Source organism: Opisthorchis viverrini (genome assembly GCF_000715545.1).
Source record: "Opisthorchis viverrini unplaced genomic scaffold opera_v5_244, whole genome shotgun sequence".
Lineage (NCBI taxonomy): Eukaryota > Metazoa > Platyhelminthes > Trematoda > Opisthorchiida > Opisthorchiidae > Opisthorchis > Opisthorchis viverrini.
The window spans coordinates 107,524-122,830 of record NW_008751900.1 but is presented as its reverse complement, the minus strand read 5'-3'; the positions used below and the strand labels follow the sequence as shown (position 1 = coordinate 122,830).

The 15,307-nt window shown below is 45.3% G+C and overlaps 1 protein-coding gene across 1 annotated transcript in view; it reads left to right on the top strand.

The window, feature by feature from the left end:
- Positions 1 to 14,901: 14,901 nt before the first annotated feature.
- T265_14697 (hypothetical protein) overlaps positions 14,902 to 15,307 on the top strand; it is a gene marked incomplete at both ends in the record, with an annotated part of 3,158 nt that continues 2,752 nt past the window's right edge. The window contains one exon of the mRNA XM_009174835.1: positions 14,902 to 15,063. Coding sequence (XP_009173099.1) covers positions 14,902 to 15,063 — 162 coding nt within the window. The remainder of the gene's footprint in view (positions 15,064 to 15,307) is intronic.

The following is a 15,307-nucleotide window of genomic DNA, read 5'->3' as shown; positions in this document are numbered from 1 at the left end:
AAGAAAGTGTGTCACTTAACGTCTGACCCAAATACTGACGTGAAGACATTATCTGAAGATATTTCTACTCTTTCTCTATCTGTTTTGTCTCAAAATTTGTCATGTGTTTTTAAAACGTTTATATCCGCTTCTGGTCAAAAGCATGACTTTATTGTTGATACTGGTAGTGTTGAGTCCATCATTCTACAGTCAGCTCTAACTGCATTCTACCCCAGTGCCGTGATTGTGCCTACAGATGTTAACATTCGCGGTATCACTGGACATCCTCTACCTCTAGTTGGTAGTTGCACGATCCCTGTGAGGCTACCCCAAGGTACCTCTGTCGATTGTAAATTTTTGGTTTCAACGTCGGGACCATCAATTATCCGATTCAAAGCTCTGCGCTTACTGAGAACTGGCATCACCTTACTGACTTCTGTGAACGAGAATTAACTGAAACAATTGATTCTAAAATGTTCTAAGGCTACAGGTGGCATGAGAATTCCCAAAGTGTGGCTCGAAGTTACAGGAAAGGCTATACTTCTCAAGAGACGAATTATTCCATTTGGCTTACGCGAGCCTGTTCTTGAGGCATTAAATTCAGTGTGTGAGAAAGGAATTCTGACCCCTGTCGAATCATCAAATTGGGCAACTCCGATAGTTACCCCACTGAAGGCTGATGGTATTACTCCGATAATTTGTGGTGACTACCGGCTTACGCTAAATACTACAACGTAAATGCACCACGGAAGAGCCAGAAGATGTACTGTATCGTGTATCAGCTTCAAGTGTGTTTTCAAAAATCGATCCAAAAGATGCTCATCTTCAAATACCACTGGATGAAGCCTCCAGTAACCTTACCGTGATCAACACACCCTTTGGGTTATTCCGATACAATTTCCTTCCCTTCGCGCTATAAGTTTCACCAGCTGTATTTCAGCAAGTTATGAATACTATTGCAAAAGATTCGGAGGGTGTTGTGATTAACCAAGATGACGTCATTGTGCATGCTGCTGACAAAGCTACCCATGATATGAGTCTGTTGTCTTTACTGAGCTGATCTTCTGAGTTCAATGTAGCTATTCATTCTGATAAGTGCAATTTTGGTGGCCATCATTTTCATGCCTTGGCTAAATTGTGGATGGCAGTGGTTTTAAACCTGGTGCAAAACATCTATTCCCTATAGTAAATGCGCAATCACCAACCAACCTACAAGGACTGCGTTGGGTTCTAAGAGCACTCCAGTATTACTCCCATTTCCCTCCCAATTTCGCCAAACATGCAAGTTGTCTGTTTGATATCATATCTTCTAATTAATTTTCTTGGTCCTCCAACCATGAGAAGACGTTGCGTACACTGCTTGGTTATCTTCAGACTTCAGCTGTTTTGAAGCCATTTTCCGCCAAACCTCATTCGACAATCATTACAGATGCTTCTCCCACTGGAATAGAGGTAAACCTTGAACAGTGTGGTAGACCAGTGATCTGCATTTCCCGTCGACTTTCAAAAAGCCGAATGTGGATATTCTCAGACTCAACAAGAAGCATTTGCTGTATATTGGGCTGTCAAACGGCTCCATAAATACCTTTTTGGATCAAAATTTACGATTGCTACTGATCACGAGGCTTTGAAGTTCTTGTAACAGCCAACAAAGTCTCTGGCGAAGCCATCTGCCGCGATGGTGCGACGGTGGATTATTGTACTGAGTTCGTATACCTACATAATTATTCATCGTAGGGCGAAAGTGATTCCTCATGTCGATTTCTTGTTAAAAATTCCACCTGAATCAAACAATTCAGATTGTCTGTTAATTCAACCATTACCAGTCAAGCGGGATGTGCTTGTTGCTGACGCTGAAAGATATTTCGCTCCCATTTCTTTTGCACTGCGACGTGGCTGGACACAGCAAGAACTACGCCGATTTCCTGTTTTTACTGTCGCCGCGAAAGCTTGTCCGTTACTCCGGATGGTTTGCTGTGTTTTGAGGTTAGAGTTGTCATTCCACCAACTCAGCGAGCGGCTGTTCTTGCATATTTACACTGTGGTCATCTAAGTCTCGATAAAATGAAATCCCTTGCTCGCTTGTCATGCTGGTGGCCGGAACTGGATGCTGATATCAAGCATACTGCTAAGAATTGTGTTAAGTGTGCACATAAGATTCATAACAAGTCTTCACAGTGGCATCCGTGGCCAGTTACTTGTGAAGCATTTCAACGAGTTCATGCTGACTACTGTGGTCCTTTTCTTGGTAAATACTATGCTTTAATTCTTATTGACGCATATTCCCGTTGGCCTGAAGTTTTTCTAACTACTTCTCCAAGTGCCGAATTCACTCAGCAAGCCTTGAGGAAAGTATTCAGCCACGAAGGTGTACCAACTGTTTTGGTCACTGACAACGGCACACACTTCACTGCAAAATTCCTCGAGGAATGGTTGAAGGGTCTTGGTTGTCGACATCTGTTTACTGCTCCGCGACATCCCCAGTCGAATGGACTTGCTGAAAATTTTGTCCGAATACTTAAATCTGCTATTATTTCTCTCTCTCCCGCTACTTTTGTGGACTTGGACCGTGGGATTGATAATTTTATAATGCAATACAGGAACGCCGTTCATTCTGTTACTGGGAAGAGTCCCACGCTTCTATTTAAATCTCGTTCGTTGCTTACAAGTCTTGACTGTGCCAAAACGGCTGATGTTACATTTTTCAATGGTAATGATTTACGACCTGCTAGAGGGAATGTACTTTCATCAAATGGCAAACGGATGGTCACAATTCTCGATTTAGTTGATCCCGCTTGCCACCGGAGGCACGTTGACCAGGTTGGGTCCAATACAAGAGGTCAGTCTGTTAACGGCACTCCTGCTGTTTCAAAAACTAATGAATCCTTTGTAGATGATCTTATGGTATCCCAAGAAAACGTTGTATCTGAAGAACGCATTATCTGTGAAGAGTCTGAAGTTTCCATTACGAGAAGATCCGAAAGGTTGCGGTCAAGACCACCGGTGGACTATAAACACCCACACGCTCATTCAAGGTGTGGCGGATATGATGAACATGACTGATACTTTGTTGATTGCTCTATTTATTATTCTCTTGTTTTAATATTCTATATGCTGTACATATACGCCAATTCGAATACATACGTGCTACTTGTTGCACTGGTCTGAATTCTGGATTTCTAGTCCGTCTGGTTATTCCGATATATGTTTGGAACCTAATTCTTACAATTGCATTGCATTGCTTTAACTCTTGAAGATAGTTTCTAACCGCAACTGGTACCATACTCTACTGCACGGCCCCCTGTGATAACGCAGCTTACCATATGACCGTGCAACGCGCCGTAATCACGTAGGTTTCGCCACGCTTTACAAGTCCTGCGGAGAACAGACCCCGAAATTGAATCCTAGTTGGGTCCCCACTGGTTTAGCATCACTCAAAAGTGGGTCATTCGTACATTATGGAAATGCGACCAGCAACCGTCTGGGGTACTCCAACAGGCGTTTAAAGGGGTACGTGCATCAGGCCGATAGGTTGGAGCACACCATCCGGAAGGTGTCTAGGCATGGCGAGTGACTTGTGCAAGAGTATGGGATAGACACCACGTATCACTTTGGCCGCCAAGGAGATTGTGAGGGTGACAGCTACGTTCTCCGTGTTGTTTTCCGAGGCTTTTAAGCCCTCACAAAAAGTCGAAGAAATGGTGCCTAATGAAATAAGGTATCGCAATTTGTGGTAAAAAGTGAATAGCTTACAATAGACGAAAGTTACAGGCACTTCTACAACTGACATAATTCATTGCGCTTGAGCTGTTGGGTGCAAAATATATGACGGTGTCACTCCTGTAGTTAGGTTTCATTTTGTATCTTCTGATCGAGTGGTCAAATGCTTTATTCTGAGACATCAAGAATGGCTGTCGTGACAAATCACCGAGGTAGGTTTTCATTATAATCAGATGAATCGTACGAGGTTTCAAGAACGTATGGCTTGCATGTGATGGTGACCCACGCCTGTAGGCTCTCTTGTGGTAAACTGCAGAAGGGTATTCCACTGAAAATGGCCGGCTCCGTGGAGTTGCCAGATGTTTTGCGGCTGGTGACGTGCACGAAGAGCAGCTCCTCATACCCATTGAGTTTCAACATAAATGAAGGAGGATGACGCTGGACGCACAACAGAGCAACGGAGGCCGACTTCGCATATGCAACAAGCATGCGGCTGAAGGTTCACGATACCTAATCAACCAGCTACATGTAAACTAAGTCGATCATAGCGCGCGGCTGAAAGGACCCAGCAAACACAAGTGACTAACATGTGGCTAGCAGTCAGCGAAGTCTAATCAACTAGCCTAATCTATAGCGATCATCTGGCTAAAACGCGCCCATCGATTCAACCGAGAAAAGTCATGGATGCATGGATGCAAGCATTCTGGACAGACCGAGCGCTAGGCAGCAAAAGTTATCATCATGTGCGCACTCATCTCACCTCTCAGAGGGGATGGCTCACCAGCACAAGTATCGGCGTTATATGATATGCGATTCGCTGCACACCAGCGATTATTAAGTCTAATCTGCGGGTCATAAGGCACAAAAAAGCCCAATTCTGCGTTATTTTGTCATCTGTGTTAGGGCGCAGTAGCATCAAAAACTGACGGCAGATCGTCCGACACAGAGTTGAGTCTCGGTGCAGCAGGATTTCCCTTGAACTAGCCATCGCTTATTAACGGTTGTGACTTTCCTGGGATTCAGTGCCTGATGTTTGCCCACTGTCCGGTTATGTTGATAATGCAGGCCAACAAAAGTTGCTGGCGATGTGACCAGACAACCACCGATGACAGATGGGGAAGCGGCGCATGCATCTGGTATCCCAGCATGAGCCATTCAATGTGCCGGGAGACCTTCTGAACAGTATGTTTGAGTGTGTTTGAATGACGTACTCGTTTTTTCAGGTGACCAATCAGACGTTTGGCGATCACACTGCCAAAACCGGCCATCCCAAATTGTGCTACACAGCTAATGTACGAGTGATTCACAACCAGTGGGTGCAAAGGTAACTGACGAATCGTGGACCTGTGAGGCGCAGTGATTGCAGTACCTTTTGGAATCTGTGCGCGAGTGTTAGAAACCCCACCGTGCGGCACCACCTAGACAAGCAGCACGGAAGGGCTTATCGGCTGTTCGCAGTGGCATTGATCAAAATACACGGGATATACGATAGACGCCTCCTGATACCTTCGCCACCACAGAAGGATCATCATGAACTCGCAGGTAAACGCCACCCTCGCCGCCCGCGTTTACGTCGCCATTTTATCCACGACACGCGCCCCCAGTGGGAACTTTCCACCCATCATACCGCTGGAAAAGTCAAACAGTTTGCTCAAACTGTTCGCCCTCCACAAAGGCATGCATACTTGGGTGCCTCCTACCCATACCATCGATAACCTGGAAAGTACATCGCTTAATTCTTCAGGCCGCGCGTCACTTGCCTTAAAAATGCTCACCTTAATCGCCAAGCCTTGCCAGGGCCGCAGGTATATCGCCCATCACGATAAAACTCAACCATTCGTCACTTACGCAACAGATCTGGTCGACAATTGCTGCCGTAGTTGAATACGTACCGTGTGGCAAGGACCCTCTGCCACAAGATGCAGCACCGCACACGACGGCGTTCCATACTTCAGCAGGGCCCTACCGGTGCCCAACAATTCTTTGCTTGGCCGTTAAATAAACGCAAGTCGATCGTGCTAAGTATGGAAGCCTTGTGTTTGTGTTCAAGATAATGAAATTTTGCCGAGAGAATGTTCCTGCATCTTCGTGAACATCCGGCGCTCAACCTACTACCTTCTTCTGAGTTCTCAAATATTCTTCAGTTTCACTGCCTCGTGTTGCATTTGCTGTGCACCCACTCATAACACAAGGCAGTACAAGCTTTTGTTGCCCGGTACATGCACAAATACCAACTTAATATCCCACGTGTATTCATTTAGCACCTTCTCAAATGCTGTGAATTATAAAAATTGAAGAACTCCAACACCTCAACGAACATATCTGAAGCCACATATGAAGCCATGGCGCTGCAATTTCCAATTCGAATGCGCGCCAAAAATGAAAAATGGAGAGTGAATAAAGTGAATTCTATTGAACGTTAGGCAGATTATGGTGGTTTTTGGAATCAGTATACATGTAGCAGCATGGAACATCTGACACACGAAGGTTGTGGAGCAAGGTGCAGTTGCTGAATAGGAATTGGTGGAAAAATGGTGAAAATAACAAAACCCAAATATTTGAAAGATAACCTGGCAATGATCCAGTAAGTGGATAGTTTTGGTTAGAAACCGAATTTCTCAGCACCTTTCTCATGTGATACCCTGGATGCGCATTTTCCTCGGTCAGTTTGAAGTGGATCCGTTTCCCATCACGGACGATCATTTCGGCTTTCTATGGAATATTTGTGTCCCTTCTGGCCTTTATTGCGTCATTGTTGCGTGCGTTTCATCAGTGCTGATTAGCTGCAGCTCAACATTGCCAAGAACCCCCCTCGAAGCAAGGTTTTCTTCCCATGCTTGTGATTTAGGTAGATGAAAGTCACGGAGCTGAATCTTGACCTGTGCCAGGTTTTCTTGGTCATTTGAAGGTTCATATATTTTGCTTCCACGTTTTTATGATGCCTGGCCCTGAATCCAAGATGTGTGCTCCCTAATAGTCTCTCACGAAACGCTTCACCCACGCCATATTGGGTTCTTAGGTCGTCGCTGTGGGTCGGGGACAAGTCTTCAACGTCAAAAACAGCCGAATTTACTGCCCACAAATTTCGGCCTATGGAGGTTTAGGTGGGAAACACCCGGTCTTCAACCGGGGCATTCTGAGTATTCCGTTGACCGAAGGAACTCTATGGAGAATCTCGATGGAAGTCCTTTTTTCCAACGTTTGCTTGAGAGTGTGAACGAAATGTTTCACATAAACGTTTGATTGAGTAATATGCCGGCGAAAAGATACGTGCGATTACATTCTACGGTGGAGTTTTTGAAAACAAATTTTGTGAACCACGATTCACTATCAGTTCCCGTAATTCCTGACAGTCCATACTGGCTAGAGATTTGTGACAAGACTCTCAAGGAACTTTGTTACTGGGACAATTCGTGCCAATGTGTAGCCATTTCAAAAGCCGTCCAGAAAAATTAGTTAGGCTACTCCAATAGGGCAGGCGTAATTAACATGTATCGGGCCAGGGTCATTCGAGTCGACGCCAAGAGGCAGAAGTCAAGTTTGGCTTGTGTGTATGCAGGTGTCCGTTGCGCAACTGCCCAGAAGGTACCCAACCGACGGTCACCGCAGCCTTGGCCACAGTTAGAAAAACCGAACCATTTAACGGAGAAAGCCTTCTCATTGTTGTCAATGCATTCAGTAAATAGCATGACGTCTTTATTATGTCGGAGACCACAAGGATGACAACCGTCAATAAACTGCGGCATTTGTTTTCAATATTCGCCATCCCGGAAACTATTGTGTGCGATAACGGTACTCAGTTTGCATCCCATCTATTTAGCGAATTCGTTCGAAGGCGCTGCATCACACACGTTACTTCTTTACCACTCCATCCCCGATCCAAACGTCAAGCTGAGCTGTTCGTAGGCACATTTAAACGTGCGTTGATAAAAGCAGAAGGGAAGGGGACCACGACGCAAGTGCTGGATATGTTCCCGCTGAATTATAGAGCAACCCCTAATCCAGTCTCCGGAGGACCGCTCTCCAGCAGAGGTTATGATGAACAGTCGGTTGAGACTTACCCACGACGCTATCTTATCAACACTTGCGTATTTTCACTCACCGACAACGGGGAAGCCAACATTCCTGTCTGGCAACCATGTGCTTGTGACGGACTTTCTTCCCGGGCACCGAAGATGGACTGTTTGAGTCGTCCTTAAAAGAATCGGTCAGGTAATTTGCAGTGTCCAAGTGGGATCATTGATATGGAAACGACATGTCAGTCAATTACGGCCGACTGAGCGCCGGATCTCAGAGGCGGAAGAATAGTTACTAGACCTCAATTTACTGCTTAGAACCTTTGATCTCCCAAGACCAGCACCAATAGCCACCACTTCACATGTATCGCCCAAGACAGGTTCATTGATGCAACCGGGACGCCGTACAGGTCAACCAGAAAATGGGTGGAACTTCTACAACTGATCCGCTTCGAAAATCTCATGTTGAACGGTCAAAAGGGGGAAGTATCAGGAAGGCCAGCTTGCTGAAAGCAACCACTGAATGCACGAAATCTACCGAGACTCTCAACTCCGCTAGTTGTTCACCATACAGACAATACCTCCTTAATATGTAGCCCGTCACAGCCTTGTATCAAACCCAGACAGCGCGAGTCAGCGTTGATCAAGGTCAGAAAACGCCCCCTCAATATACGGCACATCACAGACTCCTACCAAGGCCAGACGTGTGCGTCGGTATTGTGCAAACTTCAAACAGTGTCCTTCCAATAAATCGCTTGAGACTGTCGTACTCTTTGCACTCGCACGCACTCACGCTCTCACACTCGCTTGTTCGGAGTTTAACGGTTGTTCTCCCTTCTGTGGGTAGTTTGGTAACTGGGTGCTGGAGCGGGACAGCAACAGTTACTGCAGATCGACGAATCAGTAGATAAAACATCCTGTGGTTACGAGCGTGATGGCGATATGTGAGTCAATGACGGACTTTGTGACCGATACATCAAGTGACTCTTCTCACCGAGAGAATAGCTCATTTGCACATCTCTTTCTGATTCCACAAATCCCGTTTGGATTTTGTGGCCTTTTCCCGTATTGGCAAAACGGTTGGTTGTATTCATAAGCAAAGGAGATTCTGCCTTTTTTCAGGCCGCGAGGGCTGTTTCGACTTGACTGACTGCCATCCGACTGTTCGACACACCGGGGGGTTGCGAAAGATGAGATGATGCAGCTGTTTTTAAACAAACAAAATTCTCGAATCTGAGCCTGACCACGATTGTCGACGAGCAATACAAAATAGCAATGTGCACCAAATTATGTTAACTCAATTGTTAACAAATTTCAATAGATGTAAGACAGATTATGGGATTTCCTTGTCATGGACGCTACAAGTAACATAAAAGAATTCCTTCCAAAAATCGCAACCCTGAAGAAACCATCATATGCCTGACATTGGATTTGTTAATTCCTCTGAAATGCGACTTTCAAAATGTCGGTAGACATGGATCATTAGAAAAGCAAAGTGGCAACTTTAAAGCCACCAGAAAGCGGCATTTGCTCCGTGAATGTGTCGGGACCCAATACGTTCAAAATGCTCATCTGGTGGACGCCCAAACGTGACAGCGAAACTGAGAGAATCGAGCTAACTCCGAAGAGCGAAGAATTGTTTCCTGAAACGCCCTCCCACAGGCAGCCTCAAAGACATTTTTTTCCGCATACACTGAGGACGTTGTGTAATTTCGAAGTTTCGTCGGGACGTGGGCTGGCACAAAAATTCTGTCACAGCCCCCGCACCAATGATCTTATTGGTTTATTCAGATCCCTGGAGAACCCGAAACAACAGGTTGGATGGAAGATTCCACCCTGTATTGTCTACGTTTGTAGACTGACAGGTTTGTACGTAAAAGGTTTGGTCACGTCTCGTCCCTCTTCCCTCCCATCGTCGTCTTAGACCCAGCGTCCTCGTCACATCCACTCTTGTCAAGGAGAAACTACGAACAGCCTCTAACCGACTTGGTCTTCACGGTGGAGGACATTCGTCAACTCTTGCACAACATCAACCTATTTTGCGCGTTGGGGCCCGACAAGGGCCTACGTCGGACCGCTCCTGGAATATGCCAACCAAGTTGTCTACTCAGGATGCACAAAAGACATCAGCCTCATTGAGCGTGTCCAGCAAGCCGCCACGAGAATGGTTGCCGGCCTCAAATCCGTGGACTACGACAAAACTGGTGACCGACTATCGCCTGGCAGCTATAGGCTTATAAGCCTCACTAGCGTGTCGTGCAAGGTGATGGAACGCACTCTCAAGTGAGCTATCCTAGATCACCTTACTTCCAGCAGTCTGATATCTCCAGCTCAACGCGGATTTCTCCCAAACCGTTCTTGCGTAACAAACATGCTCGTGTTTATGGACAGCTTAACCCAAACCAAGGACGAAGGACTCATTTCGGATGCCATATTTTTCGACTTCTCAAAATCATTTGATAGGGTCCCACACGTCCCGCTGCTCCACAAACTCAAGTCTTACGGGATTCAAGGGAAAATCCTTCGCTGGATCAAGGCGTTCCTATCAGACAGATCATTCCGAGTGAGAATAGGCTCAACCTATTCCTCTCCAGCGCCGGTCTCCATTGGAGTTCCTCAAGGCTCCGTCTTGGGACCACTCCTGTTTCTGATCTACGTCAACGACCTCCCAGACGTTCTTGCGAGTCCATGTTTACTTTTTGCGGACGACTTGAAATCCTGGAGTTCCAATGCCAGCGCCCTCCAAATGGATGTAGACGCTGCCAAGCAGTGGTCGTTGGACTGGCACCTTCCTCTGAATGATGAAAAGTGCGTCCATGTGTCGTTTGGAGGGGATTCAGCGAATGCCTTTGTTATGCATGGTGAAAAGGGACCAGAAAACATCATGAGGATAGATGCCAAAAAAGATTTAGGCATCTGGGTCTCCTCAAACTTGTCCTTCGCACTACACCATGAGAAATCGGCCCAAAAGGCATTCGCCGTTTTACGGATGATCCGACGTACCTTCTCCCGTATTACTCGCATGGACTTCCAAATACTCTATGGGGCCTACGTCAGACCGCTCCTGGAGTACGCCAACCAAGTTGTCTACTCAGGACGTACGAAAGACGTTACCCTCATTGAGCGTGTCCAGCGGGCCGCCACGAGAATGGTTGCCGGCCTCAAATCCGTGGACTACGAAAGGCGTCTCGCGATGCTTGATCTCTTTCCCCTGGAGTACCGTCGCCTCCGAGGGGACCTAATTCTTACTTACGCCCTGTTTGAACAAAGCTTGGCAAACAGGTTTTTTTACCGTTGACCCAGCAAACACCCGGCGGGGACATAGTAAAAAATCTTCAAGCTCAGGGCACACACATTCATTGGACAAAACTTTTTTTCATTTCGGGTAGTAGCTGCGTGGAATGACCTTCCTCCGACGGTTGTACACGCTCCTTCTCGAACCCAATTTAAAGCACTATTAGACATGTATTTATGCGAATCCTCGCGCTGGCGAGCATACTGCCCCGCGCTGAGAACATAAAGAGCAGTGCTACACCCTTTTTTCACTTGTGCCTTCCAGGTGAACGACAGCCACTGACCGACAAGAACAAAACCGACCCGGGAAACTTGGGCAAAAGCCTCGATCCTGTGTATCAATCCGTGAATCCGTGAAAAACTCTATGGCCTTGGTTGCTATGGTGGGCAAATTAAATATGTCACCTGTAGTAAATGGCGCATGCGATCAACTGCCGCTGGTATTAGTGCTCTATTCCGTCCTGCTTGGCGAACTTCGGATTATGAAAACGCCGCCGTAGTTACTATTGCCTATCTCTAAAGGACTAGTAGCAAAGCCTCCAAGGCTTAGGTGCACAGCTGCTGAGGAGTGGCTAAATGTGAAGGGGAAATACTTGAAGCCCCATCTTCACAATGGACTGATGGCAGAATATGTAGCAACTGGAATGAACAAGGGCGGGTTACGCCAAACTTAAGGACTTCAAATGGTCTCAATCGCTTGCAATGAAGAAACCCATAAGAGGGATGTGTGAATCCGGCTGATGCTATCACCACAACCTTGTAAACAATTTCTCCTTAGTTTGTCCCATACAAATTGGACTTGCACGATAAATACCTCATTTTCGACCGTATAGTTATACGTTGTCGCTGAATGGCGCTGTAGGTGTCACTGATTTGTTTCAAAAACACTCTCATCACATGCATGTAGAGACCGTGTAAGTCACCGGAGATTATACTTAGGCGAAGACGGAGTGCGACCGGAACAAACACCCGAAAGCGCTGTTGCAGTGCATTTGGACCAACTTAAGGTTCTATTTGTTGTTGAAATAATACGGGCTGCAGAAGAAGGGTTGTATCGATTGTCCTAGTAACACTCGTGAGAGCGCGCGAAGAGCCGCCATTGTGGCTGACATTTATCGCGCACGAAAACGGTCTTGGACGTGCGCCCAAGACAGACATCACGTAATGTCTATTGAAATCTATGGATTTGCTGGGGATTTAAATGTGTCTCCAGACTGAATAAACCCATGACCAAAGCAAAGCACTACATGATATTCGTACATTGTAAAATATTTTCAGTTAGGCGGCTGCCTCTCAGGGACCTCGCAGTTTGCGCTACAGTTGCCGGAAAGTGGCTGCCCGACTGTATCTTATAAACCTTGAGCAGTGATACTGATCCGCAAAATTTTGGTTTTTACGGACCAGGAGACAGATGGCCTCACTAAAAATGCTTTCTTCACCATCTCTTGCTGATGGTGGGTAATACGGCAGAGCTTCCAGCACTGACGTCCCTCAACAGCGCTTTCTCTGTTCATTGCAGTCTTCTAGCTTAGAGTGTGGTATGTAGGATGACCAACCTCTCATTCTATCGAACATGAAGGAAACCCAAGGGATCTTTTCACCGTCAACCTTTATGCTCTTCGGAGCTGTATCCTTTCACTTATACCGTCGGGTTCGCCGAACTCAGCTGCTTAAACCCAATATTTTGTTCAGTTTGCAGAGATATGCTGACAGTACTTAAGAAGGAAGCAGCTCAGCAGCAGTTGTTTCCTTCCGAAAGAAAAAATTCCGCCCCTTCGCAGTATACTGTCCGTATTTTGAAAGACTACTACAGGTTTATGGTGGTCAGTCCGTTTTCAGAACAACCTTCAAGGGGTTGTGAGGTGTTTCAGGTAACAGTACTGTTGCCAACACCCTCCGAAGTATGCTTGAACAAACGATATCAAGGGTTGTTTGTGGATGACTTAGAAGCCACACTCTGTCTCGGAACATAAGAGAACAGGAGATCTCTGAAGACAGAAGAGTAGCCGACGGAGGAAAAAATGACGAATAGCTCAAACAAAATTCGCCACCAAACTGCTATCAGAACACCATGAGGAACAGCACAATCTAGGAATGGCCTATTATTGCCATGAGGAGATACGCTATACGCCGTAGGTCCAGTTGTTTTGATGATTGTAACGGAAATGGCCGTCAAAGTTGCGTAACATGGAGACCTCCATCTTCATTTGGACGAGTGAAAGTTTGGAAAAATTTCCCACGATATTTGATTTGCTCCCGATGCACTCTGATGCACCAAATTGTTTCTCGGACAAAAGCTTAACAGCTAAAAGAATATAGAGACTATCTTCAAAATGTTGGCCAGATTAACACCTTGAAGGTGACAAGTTCACTTTCGTAGGCCAATGCACTCACTTGGACATGGTCACTGTGTATAAGATTATCGGGTTCTGAAAAGCGAAAGCTCTTGGTGGTGACATTGTTTACTTACCAACAAAGATCATGCAGAGAGCACTAGTTTATCCTTTAAACATTAAAGGGTTTCACGGCTTTCATGGAAGTGGTTTCGTGAGAAAGCCTTTCAGGTGGCGTAGTGTTGGCATTGAGGCTTTGAAATAATTGCGAATCCAGCACATATGAACTAAATGGCGCACCTGGCTGTGTAAGCGGGAATCAGGACGACATTACACGGGTGATTTTACTTCGAAAAGACAATCACAAATCCAAGCTTGATTTATTCCAACCTCGAAAATTAGGTTCAAACACACAACTTAATTAGGAAAACTTGAAAAAAGATTAAACACTTTTGGAAGCCCTTCTTTTTGAAAAATTATGGACCACGTCCTCATAATGAGTAAAAACCAAGTAGATGACTGAAAGGATGATTTAGCCGTTTCAATCTAAAACACCAATTCCAAAGCAGTCCCATGACTTTATCTCGGAAACTACCAAACCGCTTCCCCTAGCTTTGTTCAAGACACTCTTCATATCCTTCATTTCCTTCATGTTTCATGAGGCATTGTTACTCACTCTTTCTGGTCTACACTTGTCTGCACACACCAGGGTACACATCCAGCCCTACGTTCTGTTTTATGTTTCATACCCTCTCCAAGACAATAACCACCATTTCCCTGGAGTCTGTGCTTGACCGTGTTTCAACGACATTTTTTAATGAGTTCTAAAGAGCCTTCTGACAACTTTGACTTCCCCATAACTAATTTTATCTACTAATAAATATTTCTGGTCACACATTCAACTGTTGTTAGTCAGAATGTGTCATTATTTGGATCATACTGCCCAAAATTAAAATTTTCGTGCATAGTGGCCTCCAAAATCGAAGTATAGTAAAACAGACATAAAAGTTAGAGTTTAGCTCCGGCATGTCGACAAAAATTGGAGGCCAGTTCTAAACAGCAGAGATTGTTACGCCTCCTTCCACAATGTATTGGTAATCATGGCGAAGGTTTGATGTAAAGAGATATTATGTAAGACGTTTAGCCCTAAGAAACAACTGAAATGTGAGGATACTTCATAGTACGGTGTGGTCTCCATGGCGGTGCACCTAAAAAAGTACGTCTTACAAGGCAAGTATTCGTACGTGGCAATTCTCATCTAGAAAACATCAATTTAACAAACACTACACGTGTATGATAGTAGCGGTGATGGCCTGCCAAAACTGCCGGGAGCGGGAGTTTGCTACGTAGCCACTCACTAGCAAAAACAGTTGGCCTAATATTGTTTCCAAGGCTCTTCTCCATAGATATCGTGTTACGCAACCCATAAGTTTGGGTGCTATACAATGTTGCATAAAATTCAATGCTATTTAGTTTTGTCCGCTTTTATATGGAATGCACCAAATTGAAGATGATAAACGAACCGGTATCGTTATTTTCCTTGTAATTCTGCCACACAGTGCTGCGTTCACGCTCCCGCCTCAAATGCGCAGCTACCTACCCTACCTCTCTGGATCATCGGTGAACAAACTTGTGGCAGCTACAACCACTGTACGATAAGTACGCGATTATTAAAGCTTGACAATGATATGATGCCTATCCTTCAGAAAGAAAGTGCGGCTGTTAGTCATTCACTCCAATATCAGGCATTTTTGGTTATCCCATTTCCCAGTATTTTTTGTCGATACGTATTTTATTGCCCGTTTTGCACAACTAAAAGAGGATTATTAATTTTATCACCGTTGAACTATCAAGGCATTTAACATAACTGAAAACAATATCAAGATAGGATACTTGTACTTTGATATCGCACAACCAGATCAATTTGTCCGTACCATCATCGCCATTATCATCATTATCAATCAT